We start from the raw sequence: 21,992 nt of genomic DNA, 5'->3' as shown, positions 1-21,992 counted from the left end.
ATGAGAAATAATAGACATTTATGTGACGAATAATAGACATTTATGTGAGAAATAATAGACAATTATGTGAGGAATAATAGACAATTACGTGAGAAATAATAGACATTTATGTAAGAAATAATAGACATTTATGTGAGGAATAATAGACATTTATGTGAAAAATAATAGACATTTATGTGAGAAATAACAGACATTTATGTGAGAAATAATAGACAATTATGTGAGAAATAATAGCCATTTATGTAAGAAATAATAGACATTTATGTGAGAAATAAAATACATTTATGTGAGAAATAATAGACATTTATGTGATAAATAATGAACATTTATGTGAGAAATAATAGACATTTATGTGAGGAATAAGGAACATTTATGTGAGAAATAATGAACATTTATGTGATAAATAATAGACATTTATTAGAGAAAGAATAAACAAATATTGAATGTCATAGTAGTTGATCCTCCACGTAAATGTTGACGTGTTGGGCGGCGTGTCAAACCGCGAGACCCGGTTGAAAATAAAACCTGGATTAATCTTGTTTGTTGTCGTGGACTTGAGTGGAACTACCTCGGGCCATCTGATAGTTCTGTCCACCATAGTGAGGAGATGAGTTCACCCATGAGAGGAGGGCAGTTGAGCCACCAGGTCCACATGCACATGGTCAAACCTCCTGGTAGTGTTCCAGCGCTGCCTTGATGTGCTGGTGGACCTTGGACACAGATGCGGCTGCCCACTCCCTGACATCCTTCTGCATGCCTGGCCAGACAAATTTGGTGCTAAGCAGCCTCACAGAGGCCTTCACGCCGGGGTGAGAGAGAGCATATGCGGCATCAAACACCCGCCGGCACCAAGCTGCAAGAACCATTGGACGAGGTGGACCAGTAGAAATGTCACAGAGCAATGTGGAACCATTGCCATGGCAGGGAACATCCACAAACTGTAAACTGGTTACCGTTGTGCGCCAGGCCTGAATATCTTGATCCTTGCTCTGATCCTCAAAGAGGAGACCCAGGTGCACACCACTGACAAGCACCCGTGACACACAGTCCGCTAATCCATTGTGCTTTCCGGCCACATGCCCAATTTTCGTGGTGAACTCGGAGATGGATGCAAGCTGGCGAGCAGACCAGGAGTCTGAAGTTCAATCCATGGCAAAAGTCAGAGGTTTGTGGTTCACAAAAGTGGTGAAGTCGCGACCCTCCAACAGGAACCTGAAATGGCGGGTCGCCAGGAACAAGGCCAAAAAGCTCCTTGTCAAAAGTACTGGATTTCTTTTCAGTTGCCCGGTGTTGCCTGCTGAAAAAAGCGAAGGGCTGCCCTGTCCCTGCCACTAACTGCTCGCAAACTGCACCCTCGGCTACATTCCAGTCATCAGTAGTGAGAGCGAAAGGAGCAGTCGGGGGAGGGGTGTGCCCGGAAGGTTGCGCTGGCCAGAGAAGACTTTGTGTCTTCAAACGTTTGCAGCTTGTCAGGAGACCGGTTCACCTCCTGTGAGCCTTTCCTCCCCTTAAATGCCTCGTACATGAGATGAGCTCCACGTGGAATGAAACGGTTCTAAGGATTGACCATTCCGAGAAACTCCTGAAGCAGCTTGACAGTGAGTGGGCGTGGAAACTTGGAAATTGCCTCCACCCTGTGGGCAGAGAAACTGCACCTTGCGAGGACACCTGCTGGCCAAGAAAGTCCATGTCTGTTACTCCAAACTGGCCCTGAGCCGGGTCCAAAGTCAGGCCGTGTTCCTTCAACCGGCTAAACCGCAGCCGTGAATGTTTCAAATGTTCCACGGCTGATTGACTGGCCTCCGGGATATTGTCCAAATATCCATTCATCCATTTTCTAGCGCTTTTCCCTTTTTGGGGATGCGGGGGGGGGGGGGCTGGAGCCTATCTCAGTTGCATCCAGGAGGAAGGCGGGGGCCACCCTGGACAAGTCACCACCTCATCGCAGGGCCAACACAGATAGATGGACAACATTCACACTCACATTCACACACTAGGGACCATTCAGTGTTGCCAATCAACCTATCCCCAGGTGCATGATTTGGAGGTGGGAGGGGCCTATCCCCAGTTGCATGTCTTTGGAGGTGGGAGGGGCCTATCCCCAGTTGCATGTCTTTGGAGGTGGGAGGGGCCTATCCCCGGGTGCATGTCTTTGGACATGGGAGGAAGCCGGAGTCAAACATGGACTTGGACATGGGTTGTTTCTTCGACGCAAAAGATAGTTGACACGAGCGAGACGTGACTCTGAGTACATTTTAATTTATTACTCACAAAAACAAACTACAAAAAAAGGCAAACAAAGGGTGCTCACAAGGAGGTATGAATACTTGGCTACGAAAAAACAAAAGACTAGCATAAAGGCTACAAACTATAAACATGAACAAAAACACTTGCACTGTGTCATGAATAGCAAAACTTAAGTGGCGTGGAAAAAACAAACAGCATGAAATGGCATGAAGGAGTTGAGGTATACTTGGGTAAAATGCCAGGCCGACTACCTGGTAACTCTGGCTTAAATAATAGGTTATGAAAATTAACAAACAGGTGTCAGGGCTGAGGACAGGGGCGTGACATGAGGGCCAGGTGAATTGTTGTGAATTGATGAGTTGTCATGGTAGCAACACAAACCAGGAAGTGCAAAACAGGAGCTGAGTGTCCAAAAAACAAAACATAACATGACCAAAACAAAACATGATTTCCTGGGCGTGACACCCGGAGGAAACCCACTCAGTCACGGGGAGAACATGAAAACTCCACACAGAAAGATCCCGAGCCCGGGATTGAACTCTGGACTAAACAAACAGAAATGGTAAATCCCGTAAAACAGAATCCATGAGCCACTGAAAAGTCTGTGCTGCCCCCCGCAGGCCATATGGCATCCTCAAAAAATCTAATAATCCAAAAGGAGTTATTATGGCAGTCTTAGGTATGTCCAATTTATGTGCAGGTACCTGGTGGTAGCCACGCACCTAATCTATTTTAAAGAAAACTATGAACGCTGAACTAGCGAGCAGCTAGAAGAATCCTGTCTGCCTCCTCAGCCAAACCTTTGTAATCCTTCGTGGCCACTAACGGCAAGTTGGCGAACAGGAACGATGCATCCCTGGAACCGGGCAACGCTAGCATATTCTCCATCAGCTCAGTAGGCCTGCTCTCCCCCAGGCTGTTGAGAGACAAAAGGCGGTCAGCTCGCTCGGCGTCAGACATCTGGTACAACCGCAGCAATAAAGACTTTAACACACCGGAGTTGTCTGCCGCCGGAGGATCCCTCAGCACGCCCATAACTCTCCACGTCGTTTGAGCGTCCAGACGGCCGACAACATGGTAGTACTGTATCTGTCGTACTCTGGACTAAACAAACAAAAATGGTAAATCCCGTAAAACAGAATCCCTGAGCCACTGAAAAGTATGCACTGACCCCCGCAGGCCATATGGCATCCTCAAAAGTTCTAATAATCCAAAAAGAAGTTATCATGGCAGTCTTAGGTATGTCCAATTTATGTGCAGGTACCTGGTGGTAGCCATGCACCAAATCTACCTTTAAGAAAACTATGAACGCTGAACTGGCGAGCAGCTAGAAGAATCCTGTCTGCCTCCTCAGCCAAACCTTTGTAATCCTTCGTGGCCACTAACGGCAAGTTGGCGAACAGGAACGATGCATCCCTGGAACCGGTCAATGCTAGCATATTCTTCATCAGCTCAGTAGGCCTGCTCTCCCCCAGGCTGTTGAGAGACAAAAGGCGGTCAGCTCGCCCGGCGTCAGACATCTAGTACAGCCGCAGCAATAAAATCTTTAACACGCCGGACTTGTCTGCCGCCGGAGGATCCCTCAGCACGCCCATAACTCTCCACGTCGTTTGAGCATTCAGACGTACTGTGTATCATCTGTCATAATCCCTCAAAGCCGAAACGGAGTTTTCACACGCAGGAGTTACCAGGGCTCGGGATCGTGCTGCCAGAACTCCGGGAGTTTCACTGTTGTAATGTTGCCGAGTCGTCGACGAGACCTGCAGTGTTAAACATGTCCTATAAACGTCAGGGTCACCAACATACCTACCAACCTTGAGACCTCCGAATTTGGGAGATGGGGGGTGGTCAGGGCTGAGATGGGGCGGGGTTTGGTGGTAGCGGGGGGTGTACATTGTAGAGTCCCGGAAGAGTTAGTGCTGCAAAGGGTTTTGGGTATTTGTTCTGTTGTGTTACGGTGCGGATGTTCTCCCGAAATGTGTCATGATTGTTTGGTGTAGGTTCATAGTGTGGCGCATATTTGTAACAGTGATAAAGTTGTTTATACGGTCACCCTCAGTGTGTGTATTCACCTATGTGTGTGTAAAAGCCGCATGTATTTGTTACGATCCACTACATGGATCGTTTGTTGGTTGCTTTTCTGTATGTTTTGATCACGTTTTGGACTCTGCCGATCCCAGTATTTGAGCACTACCTTGTTTACATTCGTCACCATGGTTTCTTCATCTGTTTCACCTGCACTGGTGCCAGGCGCACACCTGTACGTTATTATGATTTTGTATTTAAGCCCGCCTGCTACCTTTGTTCTGCCTGGACGCTTTGTTTGCTACCCGCAACAGTTACGTGAGTTTGGTCTGTTTGTATTCTGTCTGCTAAGTGTAGCTTAGTCTCTGCGCGCTCGGCTCGCGCTTTATGGACTTTTTGAACTCTGCCTTTTGCTAATGTTTTGTATTCTGCTTCCCATGCATTGGCACACTTTTATTTTACCGTTTGTACAAGTGTTCTTTTGTATTGTTATATTAAAACCTGTTCCTACCTTCATTCCTGCTAGTTATGCTCCCGTGCATCGAGAGGCGACACTCCCCACGCATCCACAATGGGGCGCTCGCGTAACAGTATTATGTGACTGGGCCGGCACGCTGTCTGCATGGAGGAAAAGCGAACGTGAGGACAGGTTGTAGAGGATGCCAAAGGCAGTGCCTTTAAGGCACACCCCCAATAATATTGACCGGGTGGAAATCGGGAGAAATTTGGGGGAATAGTTTCCCTGGGAGATTTTCGGGAGTTTTGGGGTAGTCTCCCGGGAAAAGGGTCAGGGTTGGCAAGTATGGTCACCAAGGTGGGAGTGGAGACAACGAGGCCAGAGAGCAGTACTTCTGAGCCTGTGAGTTTATTATCAGACTTATTTCCACAACAACAACCTTTTTCACCCGGAAGTGTGTCCCCTTATATTTGGTCACACCCCACCTATCCACCAATCCCCAATCTGGTGACGAGAACATTTAATGCCCTGCTACAATAATCTGTTTTTGTCAAAGCATCTTTTTAATGTGTTCATTAGAGACCGATGTCCCATTGGGACAGAGGACCCTTTTGAATTCCTAAGGTTTTATTATTATTATTTTCTATTATTATACCGGTGCCTCTTTGAGCTGTAATTTGACCCCCTTAACATGCTTCAAAACTCACCAAATTTGACACACACATCAGGACTTTGCGAAAATTGCGATCTCATCAAAAAACCAAATTGCGCTCTATCGCCCCCTAGGAAGAAAACACAGACAAACTGTCTGTAACTTCCAGTAGGAATGTCGTAGAAACATGAAACAAAACACCACTACGTAGGTCTCAGTTAGACCTATATTTCATCCACTGTGACCCCCCGGCTAAAATCAACAGGAAGTTTGCTATTCTCACTTCAATTACAAAAAAAATGTTGCTTTCTTTCAAACGTTATCTCCTCTGAGGCCGTTTGTCGTTTCGGCTTCAAATAAGCACAGAAGAGAGATTGAACCCTTCTGATTAAAAGTTAAAGAGAGTTTAATTACTACCCCGGTTTGGATTTTATGAGCCTGCAAAGAACCATTGCGCTGCTGCTGTTGTCACAAAAGGCGACTTTCTGCTCAGACAAAACTGTAGGACTTTCATACACACATGAAACAAAAACCTCAATATAGGTCTCACTGAGACCTATATATCCTACACTGACCGCCCCCAACTAAAATCAACAGGAAGTTTGCTATTCCCACTTCAATACAACAACTGCATTACATTCACCATGCATTAGAGTCTCAAAATGGCGTCACCAAGGCGTCCTTATAAAATGTCCAAGCCACTTTACAACTGTTATTACTATGAGACTGATGTATAACACATGTGTATACAACTTTTTCTCTGTGTAATAATCCATCCATCCGTCTTCTACCACTTATCTGGGCTTGGGTCGCGGGGGCAGCAGCCAAAGCGGTCCAGTCCATCGCTGCTTGCAGGTTTAATTTCTTCTGTTATTCATTTGTATGATCTTCTGTGTGTTCTCTCCTGAACAAAAGTTTTGTCATCTGCTAATAAAATTAACTTTAAGTCCTTTGTAACTTTACAAATGTTGGTTATATAAAGATTGAACATTTGGGGTCCCAGTGTTGATCCCTGAGGTACGCCACAAGATGGTTTCAGCTCTGCAGAACTCTGTGTTCACCTATCTTCACCTACTACTTCCTGTTGGTTCAGTGACTTCTAATCCAGTTCAAGACCAACCCTCTAATTGCATACCATTGTAATTAGTTGATTAAGATGCACATGTTTTAACATCCATCACATTGGTGATCTCTTCTGTTATTTCCATGACTGCCATTGATGTTGAGATGTGGGCTCCGTATCCATATTGGTTGTCTGTGATTTGGATTTATGAATTTGTCTAATCTGTTGTTGTATCATTTTTCAATAATAGTATAAAATGGTGACTGTAGAGAAACAGGTGTGTAGTTTGTAGACTTGGTGTTTGTCTCCAGTCTTACAAATCTGTATGACTTTTGCTATTTTCATTTTATCTGGGAATGTGCCTGTTTGAAATCATAGGTTGCTGATATCTGTTAAAGGTTCTGAAATCTCTTCAATAACCTTTTTTTATCGTTTCCATATCAGTTTCGTTGCAATTAGTTGAGGTCTTGGATTGACCTTTTCTCACAATATTGATTATTTCCTCTGTTGTCTCGGACAGGGGTCGGCAACCCGCGGCTCTGGAGCCGCATGCGGCTCTTTAGCGCCGCCCAAGTGGCTCTCTGGAGCTTTTTCAAAAATATATGAAAAATGGAAATGATGAGGGGAAAAAAAACATATTTTTTGTTTTAATTTGGTTTCTGTAGGAGGACAAAAATGACACAAACCTCCCTATTTGCTATAAAGCACACTGTTTACATTAAACATGAATCTACAATGAATAGATTAACGTGGACCCAGTGTCAGAGATTGTTTGCGACGAACCCCAAGATGCAGAGAAGGAGGCAGGCATTGAGTACGAAAACATGGTTTATCAAAACACTAAGACAAAACCAAACAAAAGGGGTACGAACTAAAAGAGCTAGCATGGGAGCTAGAAAACAAAAGGAGCTTAGCATGCAAGCGAGCAAAAACAAAAGGAGCTTAGCATGGAAGCTAGTAAAAACAAAAGGGCCTAGCGTGGAAGCTAGCAGGTAGCGAGCAGAAAAACAGAAGTCGTTACGTGTAGTACAAAGACAAATTGAAAACGGGGAACAAAAGACAATAAGCTACAAACTGCTACCAAAATATGGCTTACCGCTACGCTGCAATGGCACGACACAACACAACAATACAGAAGTGACAATAATCCAGCACTGACTGGATGGGAATACAGGTCTAAATAGGAGTGGGTTGATTGACACCAGGTGTGGTCAGGTGCGAATCAGCCGCAGGGAGGGACACAGCACTCAGGGACACAAACAGGAAACTGAACCAAAATAAGAGTGCTGACAGGAACTAAAGACAGGAAATACTACACACACAAAGGGGAAAAAGTAAAACACAACCAAACTGTCAGGGGCGAGCCTGACACCCCGACTTAAACAAGTTGAAAAACTTATTGGGGTGTGTGGAGAAGGGCGTGTTCCACGCTTCCCCTGCGGGCGGTGTGTGTGCAGGGGCCGGCCATGAAGCAGCCAACAGGTGAGTGGATACCTCAGCTGGAACGAGTTATCTAATCACCTGTTCCCTGTTATTAGCAGCGCTGGAGACCATGAGAGAGGGGGAGCAAGAGAAACGAGCAAGGGAGACGTGCAAGAGAGTCAAGAGCTGAAAAGCTGGAGAGTTTTTTAGAGAACTTTTTGATGTGTAAAGAAAATAAAAACTGACAAACCTGCATCCTGCATCTGTGTGGTACTGCTGGCCGAGGAGCACGGGGAAGATGACAGAAACTTCCACAACTGGCGCCCAACTCAAACAGACCACAAAAATGTCCACCGCAACACCCCTGGAGGCGCTCGGGCAAGTGCTGGCCGAGGTGTCGGCAGAAAGCCAGCAGCAGACGCAGCTAATACAGCAGCTAATGGACTGAGCCACGGTAGGGGCGGGAGCAACAGCCACAATGCAGCGAATAGGGGAGGCAGAAGACCCCCATACATTCCTGGACATCTTCGAGGCCACGGCGACCTCATGCAGACGGCTGGAGGCAGAGTGGGGAGTGAAGCTACTGACGCTTCTGGTGGGGGAGGCACAGTGGGCGGCGTTGAGTGTCCCGGCGGCCGCCAGGATGCAGTCTGGTTGGCAGCAGCCCGGAGGATCACCGAAGGAAATTCCGAACGATGAAATTGGGCCAAGAGGACCTCTCATTCATCCTGGCGCAGCAAATGCAGGACGCGGCAATTCGGTGGCTCCAGCCGAATGGTCAAGATCCTCATGGAGCAATTTATCGACGCCCTTCCGCCCAGGACCGCAGCATGGGTGAGGTATCACCATCCTGCCGATGTAAAGACAGCAGTGATACTGGCCGAGGACCACCCAGCGGTCCACAGGGAAGCGATGGCAAAAGCGACCGAAAGGCCCATCCCAGCACCACGCCGACGACTCACGCCACCAGACGGAATGGCACTGGAGCGGCGCCCTCACCTGGCCGGAGGACCTGGAAGCATGGAGCAGGTCACTCCTCGAACGATCAACACGCACACATACACACACGCACCCAGTCACAACACACATACACATCCAACAAGGGGGGGGCCGGGGATATAATCGTCTGTCTCCATGTCCGTTGCAGGCTACCAGCGCTGTCCAGAGAGGGCTTCCCTCACTTATGGCGCCGCAGACACCCGGGCCGGTGTGCTGGGGTTGCGGTCAACCCGGTCACGTTCGCCGGGAGTGCTCCTTGATGGAGGTGGGGCAGGTGATGCGGGTTGGCGGGGCACCAGCACCCGGCCCCGATCCGGGGGAGACGTACTGTGTCCCGGTAAGAATACAAGGGAGTACATACCGGGCGATGGCGGATTTGGGCTGTAAACAGTCTATGATTCACCAAAACGTGGTTCGACCCGGGGTGTTGAGGCAGGCGACACGGGGAAGAATCAGGTGTATTCATGGGGATGTGCACGAGTATCCGATTGTGCCAGTAGAAATTTGGTATGAGGGTCAAAAGCATCGTGTCAAGTTTGCTGCAAGCGCGCACCTTACGCATCCCAATATTTTAGGAACGAATTGGCCCGGGTTTAACCAGTTAGTGACACAATGTGTGGAGATGCGTTCACGGACTGTAGGACAGGGGAGCCTCCGCGCAGTACTCGCTGGCGACGCGGATTTATCCGGCGCTGCCAAGCAGGAACCGGCGGGGGCTTAGCTGGAGGCCCCACCGGCCCTCCGTTGGCAACCACGAAGGATTTTCCCCTTGAGCAGTTCCGCGATGAAACTTTGCGTGCGGCCTGGGACCAGGTGGATTGCATAGACCAGGGGTCACCAACGCGGTGCCAGATGAGTCGCCCGCTGGCCTGTTCTAAAAATAGCTCAAATAGCAGAACTTACCAGTGAGCTGCCTCTATTTTTTTAATTGTATTTATTTACTAGCAAGCTGGTCTCGATTTGCTCGACATTTTTAATTCTAAGAGAGACAAAACTCAAATAGAATTTGAAAATCCAAGAAAATATTTTTAAAGACTGTCTTCAATTGTTTAAATAAATTCATTTATTTTTTTACTTTGCTTCTCATAACTTTCAGAAAGACAATTTTAGAGAAAAAATACAACCTTAAAAATTATTTTAGGATTTTCAAACATATACTTTTTTACCTTTTAAATTCCTTCCTCTTCTTTCCTGACAATTTAAATCATTGTTCAAGCATTTTTTGGGGGGAAAGAATATTAAATACATTTTAATTTAATTCTTCATTTTAGCTTCTGTGTTTTTTCGACAAAGAATATTTGTTAAATATTTCTTCAAACTTATTATGACTAAAATTCAAAAAATTACTAAGGCAAATCTAGAAAATCTTCAGAATCAAATTGAAATCTAATTTCAAAGTCTTTTGAATTTCTTTTAAGATTTTTTTTCTGGAAAATGTAAAATAAATGATTTGTCTTTTCTAGAAATATAGCTTGGTCCAATTTGTTATATATTCTAACAAAGTGCAGATTGTATTTTAACCTATTTAAAACATGTCATCAAAATTCTAAAATTAATCTTAGTCAGGAAAAATGACTACTGATGTTCCGTAAATTATTTTTGTATTTTTTCAAAAAGATTAGAATTAGCTAGTTTTTCTCTTCTTTTGTTTTGGTTGAATTTGGAATTTTAAAGAGTCGAAATTGAAGATAAACTGTGTTTCAAAATTTAATTTTAATTTTTTTCCTGTTTTCTTCTCTTTTAAACCGTTCAATTAAGTGTTTTTTTAATAATTTATTCTCTACAAAAAAGCTTTCCGTAAAAGGAAATAAAATGTACGACGGAATGACAGACAGAAATACCCATTTATATATATATATATATATATATATATATATATATATATATATATATATATATATATATATATATATATATATATATATATATATATATACATATACATATGTGTATTTATTAAAGGTAAATTGAGCAAATTGGCTATTTCTGGCAATTTATTTAAGTGTGTATCAAACTGGTAGCCCTTCGCATTAATCAGTACCCAAAAAGTAGCTCTTGGTTTCAAAAAGGTTGGTGACCCCTGGCATAGACGGTCAGCTGGTGCGCCGGGGAAAACGCGAGTATTCTCCCACTTTGTGATTATCAGAGATAGGTTATATAGAGCGAGCCGTGACGCCCAAACAGGTGAGAAGTCCACCCAGTTGTTGGTGCCAAAACCCCGCCGGGAAATGGCTTTCCAGGCGGGGCACTGCAATCCCCTCGCTGGCCACTTGGGGTACGAGAAAACACTCAATCGGGTCATGGTCCATTTCTATTGGCCAGGCATCCGGGTGGACGTACGCCGGTGGTGTGCGGCTTGCCCGGACTGCCAGCTGGTTAACCCGGCGGCTATCCCGAAGGCCCCTTTGCGCCCATTGCCACTTATGGAGGTCCCATTCGAAAGAATTGGGATGGACCTCATCGGACCATTTCACCCGAGCACACGGGGATATCGTTTTGTGTTAGTCCTGGTGGATTACGCAACAAGCTATCCCGAAGCAGTGCCACCGCGCTCCATCTCTGCCAAGAGAGTAGCACAAGCACTGTTTCAGGTCATCTCCCGAGTCGGAATCCCGAAAGAGATTCTGACAGACCAAGGCACGTCCTTTGCAACGCACGGCAAAGGAACTGTATGAGTTATTGGGGATTAAAGCGATCCGCACCAGTGTATACCACCCACAAACTGACGGGGTGTTGGAACGGTTTGATAAAACGCTAAAAACCATGATCCGTAAATTCACGCACGAGGACAAACCTAATTGGGATAAATGTCTGGATCCCCTAATGTTTGCGATGCGGGAGGCACCCCAGACCTCAACCGGTTTTGCACTGTTCGAGTTGTTATACGGCACGAAGCCGCGCAGCGTATTTGGACCTTATTAAAGAAAGCTGGGAGGAGGGTTCAAGCCGCAGTAAAAATGAAATACAATAAGTTATGGACCTGCGAGCAAAACTCCACCAGGTGGGGCACTTGTCACGCGAAAATTTGCTCCGCGCCCAGCAACGGCAGCAGCGCACGTATAAAAAGGGAACCAACCTTAGAACATTTTCACCGGGAGAAAAAGTACTTGTACTACTCCCAACTTCCAGTTCAAAATTACTAGCCAAGTGGCAAGGACCTTTTGTGGTCACACGGCAGGTAAATAATGTGGATCACGAGGTTCGGCGCTGGGACCGAGATGGAGGCTTACAAATTTAGCATGTAAACTTACTGAAAGCATGGAGGGAGGCGGTGCCTGTGTCCATAGTGACGGTAGTGACAGAGGAGGAGGAGTTGGGGCCAGAGATCCCGCGCTCCGCCTATTCTTCTCCTCTTCCCTGTGATGACCAGCTCACATTGGCTCAGAGAGCGCAGTTTGCTGAGTTACAGCGCCGCTACTCAGTTTTCTCCTCGCGGCCCGGGCGCACGGATCCCATCCGACATAATATTGAGACCAGCCCGGGGATTACGGTGTGGTCTCGGCCATACAGGCTTCCCGAGCACAAATGCAAAATAGTTCGGGACAAATTAAAAACCATGCTGGAGTTGGGAGTAATAGAAGAATCCCACAGTGCGTGGTGCAGCCCTATTGTTCTTGTAGGGAAGAAGGATGGATCTGTGCGGTTCTGTGTGGATTCCCGCAAGGTGAATGAGGTGTCACGTTTTCACGCGTACCCAATGCCTCGGGTCGACGAGCTTCTGGATCGGCTGGGCACTGCTCGTTTTTTCACGACACTGGATTTAACCAAGAGCTACTGGCAGATTCCCTTATCACCAGAGTCCCGGGAAAAAACGGCCTTCTCCACTCCGGAAGGTTTATACCAGTTGGTGACACTCCCGTTTGGGTTGTTCGGTGCGCCTGCCTCGTTCCAGCGTCTCATGGACCGGGTGCTGCGACCCCACGCTGCATACGTGGCTGCCTACCTGGATGATGTTATCATCCAGAGTAGCAGCTGGGAAGATGACCTGCGGCGGGTGGGGGCGGTGCTCGAGTCCTTGAGGCGGGCGAGGCTCACCACCAACTGGTGCCCGGCCTGAGTCTGGCGGGGGAGGCATGTGGAGAGGGGCATGTTCCACACGTCCCCTGCGGGCGGGGTGTGTGCAGGGGCACATGAAGCAGCCAACAGGTGAGTGGATACCTCAGCTGGAACGAGTTTTCTAATCACCTGTTCCCTTTATTAGCAGCGCTGGAGACCATGAGAGTGGGGGAGCAAAAGAAACGAGCAAGAGAGACGAGAGCTGAAAAGCTGGAGAGTTTTTGAGAGAACTTTTTGATGTGTAAAGAAAATAAAAACTGACAAACCTGCATCCTGCATCTGTGTGGTACTGCTGGCCGAAGAGCACGGGGAAAGACGACGGAATCTTCCACAGGGTGTTACCGTTTAATGGTCAATTGTACGGAATATGCACTGTACTGTGCAATCTACTAAAAAAAGTTTCAATCAATCAATCAAAAAACAAGCTTCACTGATTCGAGTATTTGGCGAGCGCCGTTTTTGTCCTACTCATTTTGGCGGTCCTTGAACTCACCGGAATTTGTTTAACTTTCTCCGACCTTCTAAGACGTGAGTTATGCCACTTCTTTTTCTGTCTCATTTTGTCCACCAAACTTTTAATGTTGTGCATGAATGCACAAATGTGAGTTTTGTTGATGTTATTGACTTGTGTGGAGTGCTACTCAGACATATTTGGTCACTGCAAGCTAATCGATGCTAACATGCTCTTTAGGCTAGCTATATGTACATATTGCATCATTATGCCTCATTTGTGGCTATATTTGAGCTCATTTAGTTTCCTTTGAATCCTCATAATTCAATTTATATCTCATGACACACTATCTGTATGTAATATGGCTTTTAAATTTTTTCACCTCCAGACGGATTTGTTTGTGTATTTTTGGTCCAATATGGCTCCTTCAACGTTTTGGGTTGCCGACCCCTGTTCTAGGAACATAGAGTTGGGGTTTCTATCTATGGTGTCATTCAAGTCCTACAATGATCTGGAACCTTTTCCTCCACATTTGGTCCAATGTTCACAAAGTACTTCTTGAAGCTTTCAACTACTTCCTTCATTTTGTCATGTTTTACATTTCCATCTAAGAAGTATTTAAGATAGTCCTTTTTAGCACCATTTTTATTAATGCTCTTTAGGATGGCCCATGTTGCTCTCATACTGTTTTTGTTCCGGTCTAAGAATTGACTGTAATATTATTGTCTACTTGTTCATAGTATACCAGTTATATGTTTTGTACTTGTTTTCTGCTTCTGTAGATCTTTGTGTTATAAATGTTCTATAAAACATGTTCTTCTTCTTGCAAGCATTTTTCAGTCGTTTTGTCATCCATGGTTGATTGTTTATCTTCTGCTTCTTACTAAGTTGCTTCAATGGACAGTGTTTGTCATAAAGCATCTCCAAGGTATTAATAAAGTAAACACTATAAGCCATTGTGTATTTACATAATAAAGTAAACAATATAAGCCATTGCGATTGTGTAAATCCAGACGATACTTTGATTGGTAACATGTGCATGTGAAAACACAAACCAAGACAATCGCTACATGAAAGTATGAATGCCAGGAATGCGTTTGGTAGCGTCATGTGTTGGTGTTGTGGTATCAGGATGTTGGTAGTGTCATGTGCTGGTATTGTTGTGGTATCAGTATGTTGGTAGCGTCATGTGTTGGTGTTGTGGTATCAGGATGTTGGTAGTGTCATGTGCTGGTATTGTTGTGGTATCAGTATGTTGGTAGCGTCATGTGTTGGTGTTGTTGTGGTATCAGGAGGTTGGTAGCGCCATGTGCTGGTGTTGTTGTGGTATCAGGATGTTGGTAGCGTCATGTGCTGGTGTTGTTGTGGTATCAGGATGTTGGTAGCGTCATGTGTTGGTGTTGTTGTGGTATCAGGATGTTGGTAGCGTCATGTGTTGGTGTTGTTGTGGTATCAGGATGTTGGTAGCGTCATGTGTTGGTGTTGTTGTGGTATCAGGATGTTGGTAGCATCATGTGTTGGTGATGCTGTGGTATCAGGATGTTGGTAGTGTCATGTGTTGGTGTTGTGATATCAGGATGTTTGTAGCGTCATGTGCTGGTGTTGTTGTGGTATCAGGATGTTGGTAGCATCATGTGTTGGTGTTGTTGTGGTATCAAGATGTTGGAAGTGTCATGTGCTGGTGTTGTTGTGGTATCAAGATGTTGGTAGCATCATGTGTTGGTGTTGTTGTGGTATCAAGATGTTGGTAGTGTCATGTGTTGGTGTGATATCAGGATGTTTGTAGCGTCATGTGCTGGTGTTGTTGTGGTATCAGGATGTTGGTAGCATCATGTGTTGGTGTTGTTGTGGTATCAAGATGTTGGTAGTGTCATGTGCTGTTGTTGTTGTGGTATCAGGATGTTGGTAGTGTCGTGTGCTGGTCTTGTTGTGGTATCAGGATGTTGGTAGCGTCATGTGCTGGTGTTGTTGTGGTATCAGGATGTTGGTAGTGTGATGTTCTGGTGTTGTTGTGGTATCAGGATGTTGGTAGCGTCATGTGTTGGTGTTGTTGTGGTATCAGGATTTTGGTAGCGTCTTGTGCTGGTGTTGGTGTGGTATCAGGATGTTGGTAGTGTCATGTGCTGGGGTTGTGGTATCAGGATGTTGGTAGCGTCATGTGTTGGTGTTGTGATATCAGGATGTTTGTAGCGTCATGTGCTGGTGTTGTTGTGGTATCAGGATGTTGGTAGTGTCATGTGCTGTTGTTGTTGTGGTATCAGGATGTTGGTAGTGTCGTGTGCTGGTCTTGTTGTGGTATCAGGATGTTGGTAGCGTCATGTGCTGGTGTTGTTGTGGTATCAGGATGTTGGTAGTGTCATGTGCTGGTGTTGTTGTAGTATCAGTATGTTGGTAGTGTGATGTTCTGGTGTTGTTGTGGTATCAGGATGTTGGTAGCGTCATGTGTTGGTGTTGTTGTGGTATCAGGATGTTGGTAGCGTCTTGTGCTGGTGTTGGTGTGGTATCAGGATGTTGGTAGTGTCATGTGTTGGTGTTGTGATATCAGGATGTTTGTAGCGTCATGTGCTGGTGTTGTTGTGGTATCAGGATGTTGGTAGCATCATGTGTTGGTGTTGTTGTGGTATCAAGATGTTGGTAGTGTCATGTGCTAGTGTTGTTGTGGTATCAAGATGTTGGTAGTGTCATGTGCTGGTGTTGTTGTGGTATCAGGATGTTGATAGCGTCATGTGCTGGTGTTGTTGTGGTATCAGGATGTTGTTAGAGTCATGTGTTGGTGTTGTGGTATCAGGATGTTGGTAGCGTCATGTGTTGGTGTTGTTGTGGTATCAGAATGTTGGTAGTGTCATGTGCTGGTGTTGTTGTGGTATCAGGATGTTGGTAGCATCATGTGCTGGTGTTGTTGTGGTATCAGGATGTTGGTAGTGTCATGTGCTGGTGTTGTTGTGGTATCAGGATGTTGGTAGTGTCATGTGCTGGTGTTGTTGTGGTATCAGGATGTTGGTAGCGTAATGTGTTGGTGTTGTTGTGGTATCAGGATGTTGGTAGCGTCATGTGCTGGGGTTGTTGTGGTATCAGTATGTTGGTAGCGTCATGTGTTGGCATTGTTGTGGTATCAGGATGTTGGTAGCGTCATGTCTTGGTGTTGTTGTGGTATCAGGATGTTGGTAGCGTCATGTGTTGGTGTTGTTGTGGTATCAGGATGTTGGTAGCATCATGTGTTGGTGACGCTGTGGTATCAGGATGTTGGTAGTGTCATGTGTTGGTGTTGTGATATCAGGATGTTTGTAGCGTCATGTGTTGGTGTTGTTGTGGTATCAGGATGTTGGTAGCGTCATGTGTTGGTGTTGTTGTGGTATCAAGATGTTGGTAGTGTCATGTGCTAGTGTTGTTGTGGTATCAAGATGTTGGTGTTGTCATGTGCTGGTGTTGTTGTGGTATCAGGATGTTGATAGCGTCATGTGCTGGTGTTGTTGTGGTATCAAGATGTTGGTAGTGTCATGTGCTGGTGTTGTTGTGGTATCAGGATGTTGATAGCGTCATGTGCTGGTGTTGTTGTGGTATCAGGATGTTGTTCGAGTCTTGTGTTGGTGTTGTTGTGGTATCAGGATGTTGGTAGCGTCATGTGTTGGTGTTGTTGTGGTATCAGAATGTTGGTAGTGTCATGTGCTGTTGTTGTTGTGGTATCAGGATGTTGGTAGCGTCATGTGCTGGTGTTGTTGTGGTATCAGGATGTTGTTAGAGTCTTGTGTTGGTGTTGTTGTGGTATCAGGATGTTGGTAGCGTCATGTGTTGGTGTTGTTGTGGTATCAGAATGTTGGTAGTGTCATGTGCTGGTGTTGTTGTGGTATCAGGATGTTGGTAGCGTAATGTGTTGGTGTTGTTGTGGTATCAGGATGTTGGTAGTGTCATGTGCTGGTGTTGTTGTGGTATCAGGATGTTGGTAGCGTCATGTGTTGGTGTTGTTGTGGTATCAGGATGTTGGTAGCGTAATGTGTTGGTGTTGTTGTGGTATCAGGATGTTGGTAGCGTCTTGTGCTGCTGTTGTTGTGGTATCAAGATGTTGGTAGTGTCATGTGCTGGTGTTGTTGTAGTATCAGGATGTTGATAGCGTCATGTGCTGGTGTTGTTGTGGTATCAGGATGTTGGTAGCGTCATGTGCTGGTGTTGTTGTGGTATCAGGATGTTGGTAGTGTCATGTGCTAGTGTTGTTGTGGTATCAGGATGTTGGTAGCGTCATGTGCTGGTGTTGTTGTGGTATTAGGATGTTGGTAGCGTCATGTGTTGGTGTTGTTTTGGTATCAGGATGTTGGTAGTGTCATGTGTTGGTGTTGTGGTATCAGGATGTTGGTAGCGTCATGTGCTGGTGTTGTTGTGGTATCAGGATGTTTGTAGCGTCATGTGTTGGTGTTGTTGTGGTATCAGGATGTTGGTAGCGTCATGTGTTGGTGTTGTTGTGGTATCAGGATGTTGTTAGCGTCATGTGTTGGTGTTGTTGTGGTATCAGGATGTTGCTATGGCTGTGTCACATGTTAAGTGTCTACTAAGTGTTGTACTAAGTGTGTACTGAGTGTGGAGCAGGCTGCTAAATGACATTTCTGCTTGCGTGCTTCTTCAAACATCCACATGATTTGAAAAATGCCAAGCATTCGATGCGGCCAAACATCTGACAAATGATTTTTCTCTCTGCAGATTCGGATACTCATCTGTGTCCATTTACTGCTGCTGACCGCGCTCGGGGTACATTCAAGTAAATTTGAGGTCAACCCAGTGACAGATGACGTCTCCAGACTCTCAATTTTGGTAAGAAGGCTCTTTGTCACCTTTGGAGCATTATCCTGCAGCTCACTATTTGCCAGCCACACATAACGACAACATTTCCAGCCGGCATGTGTACTGAATACTTCTGGTTTTTGGTACATCTTCCTAATCGGGTGGACCCCCAAGATTGTTAAGATTCTGGACTAATGATACTGATGTCACTCGTTTTTATCTCGCTGGTCATGGTTGTTATGACACACTGTCACATTCACTTCTTGTGGCGCTACTAAATATATATTCATATATTTACTACTACGCACAACTAAATATATATTCATATATTTACTACTACGCACGGGTAGATATATAATCATATATTTACTACTACGTATGGGTAAATATATATTTATATATTTAGTACTACGCAATGGTAAATATATATTTATGTATCTACTACACAGGGGTAAATATTTTTTCTGCATATTTGCTACACACAGGAAAATCTATATTTATGTATCTACTTTGCACAAGTACATATCTACATATTTATTATGCACGGCCAAATATACATTTACATATTTACTACGCACAAGTAAATATATATATACAAATATACATATATATATATATATATATATATATATATATATATATATATATATATATATATATATATATATATATATATATATATATATATATATATTCACTACGTACAGGTCAATATGTATTTTTATTATTAGTACGCACAGTAAATATATATCAACTTATTTACTGGGCACGGGTAAATATATATTTTTATATTGACTACACAAGGGTAAATATATGTTTGTATATTTACTATGCATGGGCAAAGATATATATATATATATACATATATATATATATATATATATATACATATATATATATATATATATATAGATATATATATATTGACTACACAAGGGTAAATATATGTTTGTATATTTACTATGCATGGGCAAAGATATATATATATATGATATATATGTATATATATATATATATATATATATATAGATATATATATATATATATATGGGCTTCACGGTGGCAGAGGGGTTAGTGCGTCTGCCTCACAATACGAAGTTCCTGCAGTCCTGGGTTCAAATCCAGGCTCGGGATCTTTCTGTGTGGAGTTTGCATGTTCTCCCCGTGAATGCGTGGGTTCCCTCCGGGTACTCCGGCTTCCTCCCACTTCCAAAGACATGCACCTGGGGATAGGTTGATTGGCAACACTAAATTGGCCCTAGTGTGTGAATGTGAGTGTGAATGTTGTCTGTCTATCTGTGTTGGCCCTGTGATGAGGTGGCGACTTGTCCAGGGTGTACCCCGCCTTCCGCCCGATTGTAGCTGAGATAGGCGCCAGCGCCCCCCGCGACCCCGAAAGGGAATAAGCGGTAGAAAATGGATGGATGGATATTTATATATATATATATATTTATATCTTTACTACATACGGGAAAATATGTATTTTTATTATTAGTACACACAGTAAATATATATTTTTATATTGACTACGCAAGGGTAAATATATGTTTATATATTAACTATCTACATATTTACTACGCACTGGTAAATATATATCTACATATTTACTACACGCGGGTAAATATATTTCTACATATTTACCATGCAAGGGTAAATATATATATTTTTTGTTTACTATTAGGCACAAATAAATATATATGTACATTTTTACTAAGCACAGGAAATTCTACATTTATATATTTACCACGTACAGGTAAATATGTATTTTTATATTTAATACACAGGTAAAAATATATATACATATTCACTATCCTTGGTTAAATATAGAGTTTTATATTTACTACACAAGGGTAAATATATATTTATGTATTTACTATACACGGGTTGACTTGTTTAGGACTTAAAAAGCAGCTGTTGATAAAAAAATCCTTCCCTGCTGTGAGATGTCACATGATGTTGCTGGTGTGCAATCTCTTGTGCTAATAAAAGTGTGTTTTTTTTAGGGCTGGCAGCGTTAACGCAATAATAAAAAGTCCCTTTATGGGCACTCATATTTTACGAGGTGCAATTAACGGGTTCTGACTCCTGTTTGACCCCACCCCCTAGCGTGGGGAAATGTGGCTGATTTGACTATTTACTGTTGAGCCACAAGCGGGAAAATAGCGATCAGAAATGCACACGCCTAGCTTCACTGCCTTGTTTACATTAGTTTATTGCATTTATATATACAAACCCCGTTTCCATATGAGTTGGGAAATTGTGTTAGATGTAAATATAAACGGAATACAATGATTTGCAAATCATTTTCAACCCATATTCAGTTGAATATGCTACAAAGACAACATATTTGATGTTCAAACTCATCAAGTTTTTGTTTTTTTTGCAAATAATAATTAACTTAGAATTTTATGGCTGCAACACGTGTCTAAGTAGTTGGGAAAGGGCATGTTCACCACTGTGTTGCATCACATTTTCTTTTAACAACACTCAATAAACGTTTGGGAACTGAGGAAACTAATTGTTGAAGATTTGAAAGTGGAATTCTTTCCCATTCTTGTTTTATGTAGAGCTTCAGTCGTTCAACAGTCCGGGGTCTCCGCTGTCGTATTTCACGCTTAATAATGCACCACACATTTTCCATGGGAGACAGGTCTGGACTGCAGGCGGGTCAGGAAAGTACCCGCACTCTTTTTTTATGAAGCCACGCTGTTGTAACACATGCTGAATGTAGCTTGGCATTATCTTGCAGAAATAAACAGGGGCGTCCACGAAAAAGACAGCTCTTAGCTGGCAGCATATGTGGTTCCAAAACCTGTATGTACCTTCCAGCATTAATGGTGCCTTCATAGATGTGTAAGTTACCCATGCCTTGGGCACTAATGCACCCCCATACCATCACTGTCAATAACAGTCTGGATGGTTTGCTTCCCCTTTCGTCCGGAGGACAAGATGTCGAATATTTCCAAAAACAATTTGAAATGTGGACTTGTCAGACCACAGAACACTTTTGCACTTTGCATCAGTCCATCTTAGATGATCTCGGGCCCAGAGAAGCCGGCGGCGTTTCTGGATGTTGATGACAAATGGCTTTTGCTTTGCATAGTAGAGCTTTAACTTGCACTTACAGATGTAGCGACCAACTGTATTTAGTGACAGTGGTTTTCTGAAGTGTTCCTGAGCCCATGTGGTGATATCCGTTAGAGATTGATGTCGGTTTTTGACACAGTTTCCGGCCATGTCGCTTACGTGGAGTGATTTCTCCAGATTCTCTGAACCTTTTGATGACATTATGGAGCGTAGATGTTGAAATCCCTAAATTTCTTGCAATTGCACTTTGAGAAACGTTGTTCTTAAACTGTTTGACTATTTGCTCACGCAGTTGTGGACAAAGGGGTGTACCTCGCCCCATCCTTTCTTGTGAAAGACTGAGCATTGTTTGGGAAGCTGTTTTTATAGCCAATCATGGCACCCACCTGTTCCCAATTAGCCTGCACACCTGTGGGATGTTCCAAATAAGTGTTTGATGAGCATTCCTCAACTTTATCAGTATTTATTGCCACCTTTCCCAATTTTTTTGTCATGTGTTGCTGGCATCAAATTCTAAAGTTAATGATTATTTGCAAAAAAAAAAAAATGTTTTTCAGTTTGAACATCAAATATGTTGTCTTTGTAGCATATTCAACTGAATATGGCTTGAAAAGGATTTGCAAATCATTGTATTCTGTTTATATTTACATTTAACACAATTTCCCAACTCATATGGAAACAGGGTTTGTAGATTGTTACTCTTAACGGTTTTAGTAAACTGACATAAAAGCTCAGCAAAATGAAAGACTGTAGGCAGGAAGTT

At 43.8% G+C, this 21,992-nt stretch overlaps 1 protein-coding gene across 2 annotated transcripts in view; it reads left to right on the top strand.

Annotated features, from left to right (window-relative positions):
• Positions 1 to 8,504: 8,504 nt before the first annotated feature.
• kitlga (kit ligand a) overlaps positions 8,505 to 21,992 on the top strand; it is a 34,673-nt gene continuing 21,185 nt past the window's right edge. Inside the window, exons 1-3 of one of the 2 annotated variants that reach the window (XM_061916993.1) lie at positions 8,505 to 8,895; positions 9,014 to 9,202; positions 18,062 to 18,172. In XM_061916993.1, the coding sequence (XP_061772977.1) occupies positions 8,641 to 8,895; positions 9,014 to 9,202; positions 18,062 to 18,172 (555 nt within the window). In that variant the 5' untranslated portion in view covers positions 8,505 to 8,640. The remainder of the gene's footprint in view (positions 8,896 to 9,013; positions 9,203 to 18,061; positions 18,173 to 21,992) is intronic. The other variant, XM_061916992.1, reaches the window with a different exon arrangement.

This window comes from Nerophis ophidion, linkage group LG12, assembly GCF_033978795.1.
Source record: "Nerophis ophidion isolate RoL-2023_Sa linkage group LG12, RoL_Noph_v1.0, whole genome shotgun sequence".
NCBI lineage: Eukaryota > Metazoa > Chordata > Actinopteri > Syngnathiformes > Syngnathidae > Nerophis > Nerophis ophidion.
Note: the sequence above shows the minus strand (reverse complement) of the source record. Positions and strands in the feature narration are given on the sequence as shown.